At 49.5% G+C, this 15,464-nt stretch overlaps 1 protein-coding gene across 1 annotated transcript in view; it reads right to left on the reverse strand.

Moving 5' to 3' along the window:
• The window catches only part of GRHL3 (grainyhead like transcription factor 3), a 34,549-nt gene extending 23,450 nt beyond the window's left edge, over positions 1 to 11,099 (reverse strand). The window contains exon 1 of the mRNA XM_047728400.1: positions 10,962 to 11,099. Coding sequence (XP_047584356.1) covers positions 10,962 to 10,978 — 17 coding nt within the window. The 5' untranslated portion in view covers positions 10,979 to 11,099. The remainder of the gene's footprint in view (positions 1 to 10,961) is intronic.
• Between the last annotated feature and the right edge of the window lie 4,365 nt (positions 11,100 to 15,464).

Below are 15,464 nucleotides of genomic sequence, written 5' to 3' on the forward strand. Positions count from 1 at the left end.
AGCAGAATGAGGCTGTGACTGGGGATGGGGTTCTCAAACCTGAGCGGCATCACAATGACATGGAAGGCTTGTTTTTAAAAACAGATTTCTGGGCTCCACCCCTGGCGTTTCTGATCTGATAAGTCTGGGGTAGCTGGAATTTGCATTTCTAACAAGCTCCCCGGTATGGTGCCGCTGATGCTGGTAGTCTGGGGACCATCCTTTGAGAACCACTGCTGTAAAACGTGCTCTTGATGGTGAGCAGAGGCCAGAGGTGGGAAAGTTCCAGTGTGTTCACTTTAGAGTGAAGAGTGTATGAAGGGGGGGGGGGGGAATGGCATCTGAGAAGATGGGAGTGGCTAGACTGGGACAAGAGAACCCCAGTGATGAAATGGGCACTTCATGGCCCGATGACCCCCTTCCTAAATGAGCCTCTTAGACTCTCTCATGTTAGGGACACAGGAACAATGGCACCTGACATTTACCAGAATATGTTAGAATGCTCTCCATCCCTGAACTCTGTTCCTTCTAGAACACTATGACATAAGGATCATTGGCTTTGTTTTACAAATGAGGGAGCCTGAGACTTGGAGAGGGTAAGAAAATGCCCAATATCACCCAGTTGGTCCACAGCACAACCAGGATTTAAGCCCAGGCTTGTCTAGTACCAAAGCTGTGTGCTTTCCACTGAGCCACACTATTTTACCATAATGCAAGAAAGGGTGACATTTCAGGCACCGTGGCAGAGTTGTGGGTGAGCAAGGAAGTGTCCCCATGCTGGTCTGCAGCTCGGGCCTACATTCCCAGACACAGAGTGAGAACAGCTAGCCAGACCACACCCAGGCAGGATGCGGGCAGGCGATGGCTCTGCCAGGGGCTTCACCCGGGGCCCAGAGCACTGCCCCACCCCGTCCCCATCTCCCTGGGTCCCAGGGTGCGGGACACTGGATCTGGGAGGGAGGGAGAGAGAGCTGTCACACAGGAAAGAGAAATGATAGAAACCTTCCTGCTTTAGAGGTGCGGAAAGGGAGGCACACCCCGAGTTTCTGCTGCAATAAATCAGGGGCATTAAGACGGAGAAGTAAGAGGGAGGCCCTTCCTCCCTGCCTCCTGGGCCCCGGGGGTAGAAGAACTTACAGAGCAGACCCAGGGTAGCTGGCCCCAGCCCCTCCCAGCCCCAGGCTAAAGGAAACTCCCCAACCAAGGTGTCATGGGAGAAGCAGGGAAAGGTGGTGGACCCCTCCCCCACCCCACCGTGTCAGCTGGGATCCCCAGTGTGCAGCACTATTCCTCATTTGTAAAATGAGTCTCATAAAAGCATCCAACATGTAGGATTATGAGATTATGAGGACTGGGGGCATCACCACATGAGAAATTAGAACCGACCCTGCCAAGTAATAAGTACTTCATACACGAAAGCCATTTTGGTCTCTGGACCCAGCTTGGAGCCAGACATCAAGGGGCTGTGAAGTGGTTTCAGACATGGTCACCCCACAAGTCAGTGATAGATCAGGGCCTAGAGCTGCAGTCTGCTGACTTCTGCTGGAATGTCCATTATCAGCTTTGATGAGCTATTAGTTATCTCTTACCCTATTTAAAATTAAAGTTCGAAGACAATGATGAGATCCCATCAGGAAGAAAAGGTCAGAGTTTACTGTTCATCTGGGAGGCTTTTCTGGCCGATGAGGGTCTCCAATCCATCCTGCTGGGATCCCTGAGTTGAGTCCCAGCTACATAGTGGCTGTTGGACCTGCCGTGTTTACCATAGGCAGACATGGTGCCAACTGTTTTTCTGTACTATCTCATCATCTCTGGGCCATAGCCTTGAGAGATAGGTCTTGGGGAAATTGAGACTCGAACAGGTAATATCACCTGCTCAAGATCACTCAGCTGGTAGGTAGTGGAAACTCAGCCTAAACCTGGACCGGTTGGACTCAAAGACATGTTCCCCCCGCCCCCATGCTAGTCTCCTTTCAGGATGCCTTTCTTATTCTGGAAATTCCCCTCCTCTAGACTACATTGCGCCAATGGTCCACTGATAGAGAGACAGAGATTTTCCATCCACACAAGGCAGGAGGGACTGAGTAAGAAAGTAAGAGGATGGAAGTTTCTGGCCAGGAGCTGGGAGCCCCAGCATCCTGATCCCCATGCCTGCTCATGCTACTGATCAACTTCATGTTCCAAGGCTAAGCATTTGGCTTCCAGAAAGTCTTGACTACGGATAAGATTAGCATGGTCTTGTGTGCCAAAGAAATCCAAGAACTTCTGGTACCCTGTTCTCTTAATGCTGGAATTGAGGATTGAGGGCCCGGTGGGTGAGAGATGTGAAGAGTTCTAAGGACTGAGCCCTTCTTACGGGTGACAAAGCCAGAACAAAGAGGGGAGGCCAAGAGACTTCTTCCCAAGGGCCTCCACAAACTGTCTGTTGATGCCCCTGTCCAAGGCAGAACTCCTCAGCTACCAGAGGGAGGAAGAGAAATGGGGGAGGAAGGGAAAGCAAGAGGACTTAGCTATTTCCTCATCTGTTAAATGGGTCTATTGAATGTCTTCTCTGTGCCCAGTCAAGAACTCTTCTAGGCCCTGGGGAATCAGCCAAGAACGAGATAGATAAGGCTCTGCTCCCATGGAACTTACAGTTTAATTGGAGAAGACAGACCATAAACAAGGAGGTAAATGAGTTAATTTTAGTCAGTGATAAGTGCTGTGAAGAAAATTAAAACGCAGTCAGGTGATGGAGTCACCAGGGCTGGCTACTTTAGAGTGGGGCTAATCTCATGGGCTGTTAGAAGAATTAAGTACATTAACGTAGGAAATGTGCTTAGCCTTGAGCCTGCCAGAGAATAATCACTCAGTAAATAATAGCCATCATCATCACCATCATCATGATCACCATCATCTCAGAAGCCCCAAATGACAGTCAAGGGGAGACTCTGCCCGAGGTTCTTAAGTTAACATCCTTCCCAAGCCTCCGGGCTGTGAACAAAGTTCTATGTCAAAAACAAAAAAGAGACAGTGTAATAACCCCTTGCCTTGACTTTCACATTCATTATCTTGCGGGGCCTCCCCATGTACATCATGTGTTATTATCTCTACTTTACAGACCAGGAAATAGACAACAGAGATGTACGGGGACCTGTTCTAGGTGACTAGCCAAGTGAGTTACAAAGTCAGGCTTCCTGGTATCTAACTCCACAACTAATCACTTTTCCACCAACCACTAAGTTCCAAAAAGGGAAGTAGAAGACAAGAAAAACCCAATAAATAGGGGTGGCATCCCTCCCTCATTTTAACAACTATCTGTCAAGTAACTACTATGTGCCAGGCCTTGTCCTGGGCCAACAAGACAAGAAGGTCAGCCCCAATGTCATGCTGTTTGCATTTTTAATAACAGCAAGACAGACGTGACCACAAAAACAAACAAACAGCTAAGGTCAGATAGGTGAAGAAAGCTATGAAGGAAAGGAAGCAGAAGCCTGACCTGCCTGAACTTTGGGGAGTGACGGGGTGTGGTCAAGAAGAGGACTGCAGGGGGAAAGAGAGCGGGGAGGTAGGTGGGGAGGACCTTGGATCTTCCAGAGGAGAGGAGCAGCAGGATCCAAAGCATAAGCCTGGGACAGCTCCCAGAGCTTGCCTACCTACTGTGTGCCAGGATTTTTGCATACATTGCCTTGTTTCGAGGAAGGCCAGCCCCCTAAGGAGGAAACTCAAGTCAGAGATTTGATAATCCCTCACATTTGCATGGCGTGTTGTATTTTTCAACATGCTTCTCATACGTTTGTCATCACCTCTGATCCTACAACGCCCCTGTAAAGTAGGGAGGGAACGTATGACTCTCCCCCATGTGATAGCAGGAAAAATTGAGCCACAGAGAGGGTCACTGGCTTGCCTAAGGCCAACCAGCTACTATCTCATGACATCAAGCTTAGAACAAAGGTTTCTGGTTTCTAGCATCAAGAACCTTCTCAAGACTGTGCCCTCAGAGCCTCCCTGGCACATCTTCTCCTCTATTTGGGAGAGAGTTAAATCCAAGATCATGAGAGAGGAGCTGGAACATTGAGCTGATAAGCCTCCCTTCCTGAGGCCTCTCTCAAGCCTGTGGGGATGTGCGAACCGCCTATGCAGGGGCTCTCATGTGGGCGGGGCCTTGCTCCAGCAGCTCACTCTGGGCCCACAGCACAGGAGGGGTGTGGTACCAGCTGTTCCACACCCAGCCAGACTCTTGGCTTCCTGACTCTACCATGTATCCTTCTGGGCACCAGGATGGAGGAAGCCCAGGGTGGTGAAGTGGGTTTCATCCCAAGTCCTGTTGGACTCTCGATGCCCACAGCTTTCTGGCTGAGTGCCACTTGAAACTCCCAGTGAGACTAAGTAAATGTGTCTCATCCAGCATTTGAGGACTTTTGGGTTCCATGTAGGGTGCAAAGGGACTTTCAAACTCTTGTTTCTCAGAGAAGGTGTGACTTTGCCTAAGGACACAGCATAGAGCAGGATTGAGATTTGAGTCTTTTAGCTTCCTATCTGGTAGCAAGTTGAATCACTGCCCTATCCCAAAGGCATGTCAAAAATATAGAGATGTAAAAGGAAGGACTCTTCCTCAATGTTGCTGAAGGGAGAAGGAAACTCACCAAGGAGGGGTTGGGGGGGCTCAAGTCCCGCCAAACAAAGGGCCTGGCACAGGACAGATCTAGTGAGCTGGGTCTCACTTCCCTCCAGCCTGAGGAGGAAGAGTTCCAGGGGCCACCCGAACTGGGTGTTGACACCCAGATACACCCAATAACTTGCCGTACCCTGTCATGAGCCACCCAGCCTCCTCAGCAGTGATCAATCACACTCACTAATTACCCACAGGAGGCCCTGCCACAGCCGCTCCCGGAAGAATCATTTTTCAGTCAGCCCCATGCAAGGTGTTCCCTAGGCATGACGGGAGCGCTCCGGGGTTCTCGTGCTTGCCAGTGACCCATCTGGTTTCTGGACGCCCAGGTTGTGAAATGTGCTTAGTCGCAGGCTGGGGGCCCTTTGGGGGCCTCGGCAGAAACATGGTGGAGTCCATTCTAGGTCCTGGCTCTGTAGCGCCTCCACTTTGAATGAGGTAGTGGGAGCTCCTGGCTACCTGGTGGGCCCCAGAGCTTCACAGACCTGGTTCCAGTTTCAGCTCTGCTTGTTACGAGCTGTGTGACTTTATGCAACTTGACCTCTCTGTGCCCTGGCTTTCTTCCCTGTAAGAGAGGGAAAGATGGGAGTACTAAACTCACAGAATTCTTACAAGAGCTGCTATTCACTTGAGGGCTTACCAAGTATTGGGTGCTGGCCCAACAATGTCTAGTCATTGTTTCACTCCATCTTTACAGCTTTGTGAGGTATTACTGTTGGAAAATGCAATGAGATAATGCAAGTAATCAGCAGAGTGCCTGTGATAATGTGAATTATTATTATTATGACTAAAACTCACTTTGGAGGGTAGCCCCCAGCAAATTGCATGACAACTCACAGCCTCACCTTCTCCCACCTGTAAATGGGTGGGAGAAGCTTTTCCTAGCAGCAGCAGGAGACCTAAAGCTTGGAGATTCCCAGATAAGAGGGGCAAACATTCATCATCTGGCTTTGGGTGGGCAGGGTGAGGGCAAGGGTGAGGGCAGGCCCTAGCCAACACTTCTAGTTGCATGTAAATTAATTATGTGCCATTTTCTAATTATACCAGAAACTCACTTTCTCCTCTTTGAAAAACTCTGTTCTCTACGGGAATTCTTCTTTCATGCTCTGCTCTTCTTTTGGTTTCCTGTCCAATTTTCCTGTGTTTTTTTTTCCCCCCTCTTTCAAGTGAGATGTGAAAGAAATTGAAATCCACCTGTAAACCTGGGGTGCCACATCCCTTCATTCATTCACTCACTGATTCATTCAACAAACATTCACTGAGGATTACTCTGTAATAGGCCCTGTGCTGGGTACTAGGACAGAAATGTAAATACCATGCTGTCCCTGCCCTCGAGAGTTTCCAATTCTTGCCACCCAGGCGCTCCACCCACCAGGGAAATAACACCAAACATTGCTGAGATAATTTCCCTTCAGGACATTCACTAGGTCAGTTGCTCTGACTTTTTAGAAGATGAAAGGAATGGAGGGAGACAGCTAACCAGGATTATGATGCTCCATTTTGCAAACACTGAGCTCTTGAGAGGGGAAGGAAGACAGGGGAAAAAGGGAAGGGAACTATTATTTAAAAGCAGCAGGCCCAAGGCGGCCTGGGGCTCAGTCGGTTAAGTGTCTACCTTAGGTTCAGGTCATGATCTCAGGGTCCTGGGATTAGCCCCACTTTGGGGGGGGGGGTGCCCAAGCTGTAAGGCTCCTTGCTCAGCAGAGAGTCTGCTTCTTCCTCTCCCTCTGCCCCTCCCCACTCCTCATGCTCTCTCTCTCGCTATCTCTCCCCCTCAAATAAATAAATAATTAAAAATAAATAAATAAAAGCCTCAGGCCTTTTCATTCTCATATTTGCCCTGTGTGGGGGGTAGGTATTAGCTCCAATTTACACACAGCACTGACACCTTGAGAGGTTAAGGAGCTTATCCAAAAGTCACCTGGTCCACATGTGGCAGAGCTAGGCTCAAACACAAGGGTGACCCCCACAGCAAAACTCTCAGCCTGCTGACCCAGCAACTATGTGGCGGGTCAGAAGAGGATCTGGGAACCTCCTGCTTCCCAATCCTCTGCCAGGTCTTCTAGGCCAATGGTTCTTAAACTTGAACATGCATCAGAATCGCCTGGAGGGCCTGTTAAAACACATATTGCTGAGCCCCACCCCCAGAATTTCTGATTCAGTAGGTCTAGGGTGAGGCTGAGAATTTGCATTTCTAACAAGTTCCCAGGTGGTGAAGATGATGCTGTTGGTCCAGGAACCACATTTCGAGAACACCATTTTTAAATGAACTTTAGATGAATTTTAGATAATTCTCTTTGAAAAATAGTAACTCCCTCTCCTCACCCTCCCCATTTCAAAAGTAACATAGGTATGGAAAACACAATATATAAAATGTAAAACAGAGAGAAAAACTGGAAGCAGAGATAGATTCACCTGCTTTCCTCTACTCAGATAACCACTGTTAACAGTTGGCATATCTCATCTTTTTTCAGTATCTGTACAGATAGGAGGTAGGATGACATATTGGTGTAGAGCATCCTTTTAGCTCCTCGGTTAAGACCCAGTTAAGATCTCAGCTTTTTCCTGAGATCGGAGCAAGCCTGGGGCAAGTCTCAGAGCCCTCCTTGGCAAAACTGAATTTATACTCCCATCCTCACTGGATCTTCGGGAAGGTTAAAGGAGATAATGTATTTATCAAGCACTGCACACTGAGTCAGCTCTCAATCAATGCTTGGTTGTTATTTTTTTCAACCAAAGGAAAAGCTTCCAGTATATGCTATTTGTGTTTCAGACCCGTTGCCTTTCCTCCGGCTGGCCTTCCTCTGTGTTGATCACAACGCCGCCGTCACCCCCCCACCCCCCACCCCCCCCAAACTCTGTGTGGCTCCAAGTACCTGACCAGGACTTCACTGGCCGAGCAGCCAGTGCAGTGGCAGGAACCTCAGCAGTGTCCTGCACCCCAAGTCTCCGCCGTTAGGGTTGTCTCAGCCCCAGTCCGCCTGTTTTACAGGCGGAGCTTAATGAGGGCTTTTAACTTTTCATTCACCAGCAGCGTAACTCCGACTTTTAATAACACACCTTGTGCACGACAAAAATTTGCTCCTGGCAATCATGGTTTCGACCACAAAACCACAGCGGGGAGGCGTTCCTGGTTAACTCTTTCAGCGCTCCAGGCAGTCTGGAGCCTGGCACTCCTGGAGATCAGATGGAGCAGCGACAGAGGCCTGTGGTCACCCACTGGGACGTTCCTTATACCCCCTCCCAGCCTCAGTCCTGTCTCTCCAAGGCTTTGGGGAAGGAGATTCCAGGCGGCAGGTAGGCTCCCAGTCTGCAGACTGAGCCACACTGTAGAGGGGAATCCTGGCGTGCCTCACTCACTTCTCTCTCTTCCACTCGATAGACCTACTGTGTGCGCATCACTTACTCTCCCAGTCCCTCATTTTCTCCCAGGAGGAGCTAGCCAGCGCTGCTGTGCCTAGCACACAGTAGGTCCTGGAGAACCACTCTACTTGTAACTCCAGAGGTGCTGAGAAGACCCACAGAAACCGATCTAAGACTCCCGCGTGCCGGCACGTCGCCCCAAGAGACCCTTGTAGGCAGCGCGCAGGCGCGGGCTGTTTTCCCGCGAGAAGGCAGCTACACGGGACTTGAGCGACTTCCGGCGCCCGCCCAGGATCCCTTGCGGGCATCTCTAGCCCAGGGGCAGCCGACGGTGCTGGCTGGCGGCAGCCAAGGCGTGCTGTGTTGGCCCGGAGGCTGGCAGACGCACCCGGCAGGCGCTGGGCCCAGCCACATGAAAGGCAGAGCGCTCCACCCGCCAGCTGCCTTTAGCTGGGTTCTGACACCGCCGCCATGCACCCTAGGACCGGGCCATCTTGATGAAGGGCCGCCTTCCTCCTCAGGCATAGGGATCGGGCTGTCCTTAAGGAGCTCCAGCCCCGGGGCCGGGTGGCCCACGAGTGGGAGCACACTGTTTCCCCTGCCAGGTAGGTGTGCATATCCCCTATTGGACAGAGGAAGAAAGTGAGGGCCAGGGAGGAGAAATAAATTCACCAGACCCTGGGGTTGCTAAATGGCAGAATTTAGCCCTATGCAAGCCTGGCATTTCCCACCACACCAAGGCCTAGCAAGATTTCATCATTCTGTCGGAGCTCTATATGGACGCGGGGACCAACCCACTTCACTCGGCACTGTGGGGGGAATTGGACAGCCAAGACAGCGGCCACAGCAACACCAACAGGAGCAGCTCAAAACTTGCAAGCCAAGCACTTGTTCCCCCCACCCCCCGCTTATCCGTAAGGGTAGCTGAGCCCCCAGGCCCTGAGGCTCTGTCATTGTAATCTCAAATGGTGGCTTCAGAGTCTGTCTGCAATTACTCTGCGGGGACAGGTTCCCCTCACCCACCACAAACGGTGAAGCCTCAGCTGTCAACGGATCTGACTTCAAAACCCAAATCATTGAGGAGGAGAAAATCAGGAAGCTTTCTGTTGGAGTAACCCAGCTTCAGGAGGCTTACCCACCAAAGAAAACATTCTGTCTGTAGCCTCTGCAGTTTTAACCAGGGAATCGAAGTGGGATGAAGACACATCCTAAGATTTTTGTCTGTTTTCAGAGTGTGGAAAAATAGAAAGCAAGAGGTTCAGAAATGCTCACTGGTTATTTCTGTATGAAGTAACAAGGGTACTATTAGCTTGCTCCCTACCAGGCTTTAAACCAATCACTTTTCTAAAGTGGTCGGATCCCCCAACAACTCCATGAGGTGGGTAGCACTATGGCCCACAACCTACAAGTGAGGAAACTAAGACTTGGGTGAAGTGACTTCCCCAAAGTCACACAGCTCATTAGTGGCAGAGTCGGGGCTTCAACCTACTTGTTGCCTCCAGTGCCCCTGCTCTTATTCTAGTTGTCAACACGTTGTCAACCCCAGGGAATTTGTTCAAGAGAAATCTAATGCCCAGTGACTGTACTATGAACATAGTCGGCTAACCTAGAACTCAAGAACTAGCTGGTATCATGGAACACTGTCTGCAGTTAGGACCCACCAACAGCCCCCTCTGGTCTCACGGTTTTTTTTTTGTTGTTGTTATTGTTTGTTTGTTTTTAAAGATTTTATTCATTTTATTTGTCAGAGCACAAATGGGGAGCAGCTGGAAGAAGGAGAAGCAGGCTCCCCGCCGAGCAAGGAGCCTGATGTGGGACTCCATCCCAGGACCCTGGGATCATGACCTGAGCCGAAGGCAGATGCTTAACCCACTGAGCCACCTAGGCGGCCTAGGTCTCATGTTCTTAAAACAACCTATTGAAGAATAGCTAGAAAAAAAGATCATTTAACCCTTGTCTCTGCCCACACACCTCTGAGCATGGCAAGAGGAGAAGAGTCTGTGTTTTAGTAGTTTGGCTTCTCCCAACTCCCTGAGCCCAAGCTAAAGCAGCCCAGAGTCCCAACCTCATCCCACCTTCTCTGAGGTCTGGACCCAAACCAGGGGGTCTGTGGTGAAAGTCAGCATCAGCCAGTGGAGAGTCTAAATCCCAGATACGGGAATGAAGGCACCTGCATCCTGCCAGGCAATAAAGATGACCTCACTGAAAACCACATCTCAGCTTCTCCAGCCTTAGAACTGCCTCTGAATAAAATCAACCTCATTTTATTAATGCATCTTCAGACCTTGGCTCTGTGCCTAGCATTTTACAGCTTTTATCATACTTAACTCTCTCAGGATTCCTCCAAAGCATTCTTGTACCCATTTTCTGGATGAGGAAGGTGAAGCTCCAGTAAGTTGAGTGACTTGTCCAAGATCACATGCCCCAAAAGGAGCAGAGTCTTGGTTTGGACTTAGGTCAGGCTGACTACAGAGGGCATATGTTTAAACACCACTCTAACCTTCCCACTTGGAACTGTTCCAATCCAACAAACAAGTCCCTTTAGAGAAACCCAACTCTCTGCCTAAGACAGCTCTTAGAACGCCCTCAAAGAAGTTCCTTTTGGCAAGAAGATAGAAAGCCTAGATGGGATTGGGGCGGTCTCTGATTTCCAAGTCCCTTCATGGTATCAGAAAGAGGTGCCGAAAGCCTTCACAGTTTCAGTCCCGTGTTTCCCTACCTGGCTCGAAACTGCTCAGCAGACAGAGGGGGAAAAAAAAAAACAACCTATTTTCCCAGGGAAACATTCACCTCTAGCTTGAGATAGGGCTTGCCTCAGCACGCCAAAGTGAAATCGTCAGCCCATTCATTTACCCTTACAAATTGCTCTGTGAATCCTGGCGCCGGCCTCCCTGCGCTTCCCCCTTTTGGAAACCCCATCGAGCCTCCACGCTCAGAGAGCAACAGGCATCCACCAATGTTTACTCACTCAAGTTCATTCGACATCTTCTTGCTCCCAGGCTCCCAGGCTCCCAGACGAAGACGCGCACCAGCACCGAGGCTCTGCTGACTGACCGCTTGTCTCTTAATTCTTGCCTGACATAGACATTCCCTGCCCAGGGAAGTGTTTGATTTATGTTGAGGTTTGAGTGTCCGGATTTTGCTGACAGGTAGGTTCCCGGCAGTGCTGGTGCTGATTGGCTGTGGGTACAGGTGCCGGCGACAGCAGGTATGCCTCAACAGGTGCAGCTGTTAACTCTTGGCCTGCCGCGTTGGGGGTGGAGCCAAGGGGGCTGGCTGGGTGGAGCTGGCCAATTCCTTCCTAGGTGAGGGGGTGGGAGGAGGAGACAGGGAGCGGGGAGGGCGGGAAAAAAATGTTGGAGAGATGATAGCTAGAGGAAAAGTACAGAGACAGATACTTGGCTAAAGGAAATCTCGATTTCTGTTTCTAGTTAGTATCCCGGATACTCAGGAATACCACCCTCACCCCAAATTTTGTTGCCCCTTTTTCTATCCACCATCAACTACTTCACAGCCACTGGGGAATCGTCAAAGGAGAGAAGAGATCCCCCAACCCTTCCCCACCCCCCGCCAGACCCCGGCCGGGGAATAGTTGTCTCTGGGTTGAGAAGCGTCCATTCTCTTTTTCAGAGCTTTCCCCTTAAAATATTAATAGCTTCTTTCTGAATAATGTTTTACAGTTATTCAAGTGAGTTCTTGGATTCTCACAGTAACCCACTGTGGTAGATATTACTGCACCCCTTCCTTCCCAACACACCTTACAGGTGAGGAAATGGAGGCTGGAAAGGTCAATTTACTTGCCCCAGGGCAAAGCTAGTGAGTGTCGGAGCCCAGATCTGAATCTTCAGTCATCTCTGAGTCTGGCTGTTTGTTCGGTCATCTCCACTGACTGGCTGTGAGTGGCCTCAATTCAGCACATTTATGGGGTACCTGTTGTGTGCCAGGCCTTTTTCTGGGTTTGGAGGAGACAGGGGCCAAGAAGACAAGGATCACTGGTTTTTGTTTGATTGTTTGTTTGTTTAATTTATTTATTTGACAGACAGAGATCACCAGTAGGCAGAGAAGCAGGCAGAGAGAGAGGGGGAAGCAGGCTTCCCGCTGAGCAGAGAGCCCAATGCGGGGCTGGATCCCAGGACCCTGGGATCATGACCTGAGCCACCCAGACGCCCCAAGGATCCCTGTTCTGGAAGAGTCTATAATTTGGAGTGTGTGTGTGTGTGTGTGTGTGTGTGTGTGTTGGTGGCAGGGGGGCGGCTGGGGGTAGGGTGGGAGGCAGCCCTTTATTTGGTGTGATACAGATCTGAATGAGATATGAGCAAACCAAATGCCTCTGGTCAACACAGAAGGGATGGAGGGGTTGAAGCCGGCCACCTCCAAAACCTTAGCTAACTGGTCATTTCACCCTCTAATAAGTGCTTTCTTCCTCATTGGAAACGCAGGAGAATCAGATACCTGTCAGACTAAGAAATTATAGAATAATTGCTGTGAGCTGCCTCTGTAAAGAACAAGGTTGGTAAACCCAAAAGATCCACAAACACAAGTAGGAGAATGCTAGAGCTGTTTTTAGAGCTTCCACCAGGATTAATTTGAAATTAAATCTAAGCCAGAGATCTTGGTATCTGTTTTTTGCCCTCTCTCTTTCTGTTCTCTGCCCACCCCCTCTTCCCTTTTAGCAAATTATCTCTTTGCTCTGTCTTCCTGGGAGCCTCACCTTGGCCCACTCCTTTCTCTCTCAGGGAAGGGTGAGGTTTCAGCTACTCCTGCCAATACGATGGAGGTTTTCAGGGTAAAGTCAGAATCCACAGGAGAGCCCTGTTGGCGGGCGGGGTGGGGGTGCGTAGGCCTATGGAGGAGGGTTTGAGAACTGTCAGAGGTTGGCTTCTCACTGGAGGCTCTGTGTGTGTGGCAGCCAAGGGGGCCCTGACAAGTAACAGTAAATAGTAGTAGTAATTGCTAATAAAGCCACCAGCTCAGAGCAGGGCTTCCCAGAGGCCCTTGTTAAAGTAAACACTCAGTCACTGTATCACACCACTTCACTGGGTTCCCTGCAAAGCTCTTAAAACTTTCTGATATTTTTCTAATTGTTCATTGTCTGTCTCCCCTTCTCTTGGAATGTGAACTCCATAAGAGTAAAAACCTTGTCTGTCCTGCCTGCTGTTGAATCTCCAGTGCCGACTACAGTGTCTGGCAGACAGCTGGTGCTCAGCGCACCGGGTAGCATGCATGGTGCCGCGCCTTGACTCGCAGTGTCTCATGTACTCCTCCCAGCGACCCTATGAGATGGGCACTGTGGTGATCCTTGTTTTAGAGCCAAGAAAACTGGGGTACAAAGTGAGTAAGTGAGTCATTCAAGCCGCAGAGCTTAGAAGTGGTAGAGCTAGGGCTGGGATTTGATCCAAGAGCAGAGCCTGGTGTCCAACCACTTCACAGATGTTATTGGTGGCAGGAGAGCCACTGGGTGCCAGCTGTAACTGCAGAGCTCACTGCAGCCCCATGGATGGCACACGTGTCTGCCCGCCTCCTGGGAGGCTGGGAGTTTCTGTCAGCTGTGTTGCAACTCACAGGTAAAGGGCTATGGAGGTGACTCATGTTGGCTGGGCTCAGATGGAGGCTGGGATTCCAGGCGGCGTGTCTGTGCTCGCAGGACTTTTTTAAATGGGTCTTCTCTCTCTCTCTCTGCTTCTGGGTTTTGCCTCTTTAATCACCCGCACCCATCTGCAGAGATTAGCAGAGTCCCAGATCACGGGGCAGAAGGGTCCCATGTCTCCAAACACAGGAAGGCACCCTGGATGGGATGGAGGGATTAGTGCTCTTGGATAAATAGGGATACCAGGGGACTATTTACAAGGTTGCCAGACCCCTAAGCAGGAGCTATGGCTCCCAGTTGTGAAGCATGGACTGTCCCAGCCCTTCCTTAAATGAATGAGAGATGCCAGGGTTTGAGAGAGACACTACCCCAGCATTGCACCCACCCCCTTTGTCTTCCTATGTAGTATGGGTATGGCCCAGGGCTAGGCTGGGCTGCCATCTCTTCCTCTCTTTGGATCGGCCCAATTCTTGGAAATTTTGGCTGAGGAGGGTGAAAACAGAGACCAACTGATCACATGTGACATAACAATTATATATGCACGATAGCAATTGTAAACAACGGTGGCTGTTATTTTGCTCTTTGTATGTGGGAAACACTGCTGAGAGTTATCTGTGTTAGCTGGTAGTGTTGGTCTGAGTCTGGCAGATCCGGGTTCACATCCCAGCCCCAAATGTCATGTTGGGCAAATGACTTAGACTTTCTGCGCCTCCGTTTCCTCAACTGTAGAGTGAGGGTCATGCGAGGATGAAATGAGATGGTGTGTGTGAGGTGCACTGGGCTGTGCCTGGCATGTAGCATTCCATCGTTGTTTGGAAAGACCTTTTTTTCTCATTTAATTTTCACATAAACCTCATGAGGAAGCTCTTCCCTCATTTTACAGGTGTAGAAACTGACTCAGAGATGACATCTCAAAAGTGAAAAGCTAGTAAGTAAAAGAGTTGAGATCTGAACCTACATCTTTCTGCCTCCATTCTCGTAGAGCTAGATGAAGTCAGGGATTGTCCTAGGTTCAAGTTCTGCCTGACACCAACCACTTTCTAGCTATATGACTGGGTAAATTTCTCTCAGGGCCTCAGTTTCCCTCCATCTGGGACAAGATTAATAAATCACTGTAAGGGGGGAGCTGCATATCAGATCATCTAGGTTTCCTTTTCTAGATCACTTCTGGAAAAGAAATGCTCTTCTTCCCAACACATGATCTGCTCCCTCTGGAAGATGGCATGGTCCTTCATCTCCCCTTTTCTTTTCCAGGATTATCTCCAAAAAGAGTGTTACACTCTTGACATGTTAAGGAGGAGTAAAGGTTAGGACTACTGAATTAACCATGTGCTAAGAGCAAGGGCTGTTTTGTTTGTCTGCAGAGGTTGTGCACTGCAAAATCACACTGCCATTGTACAGTACAGGACTTGTGCTATTGGACATGATGGCACTGCTAACAGTCTTTTTTTTTTTCATGGATACCCAAAACTTAATGAAAATCTGTTGACCTACGTAAAAATATTGAAAGGGCAAATTCCCAGATGTTAACAGTACTTCTCTGTAGGTGCTGAAATGACAGAATTTTAATTTTTTACCTCTCCCCTACCGAGTTTCTGCACTGATCTTGCATTGCTAATTAGAAATGCTATACAAAACTCCAGTTTTGTTTTGTTTTTAATATTTTTATTTTTTAAAGTAATCGCTACACCCAATGTGGAGCTTGAACTCATGACCCTGAGATCAAGGGTCACAGACCCTACTGACTGACTTTAAAGATTTTATTTATTTGACAGACAGAGATCACAAGCAGGCAGAGAGGAAGGCAGAGAGAGAGGAGGAAGCAGGCTCCCCGCTGAGCAGAGAGCCCGATGCGGGACTCGATCCCAGGACACTGGGATCATG

Source organism: Lutra lutra, chromosome 4 (assembly GCF_902655055.1).
Source record: "Lutra lutra chromosome 4, mLutLut1.2, whole genome shotgun sequence".
Classification (NCBI taxonomy): domain Eukaryota; kingdom Metazoa; phylum Chordata; class Mammalia; order Carnivora; family Mustelidae; genus Lutra; species Lutra lutra.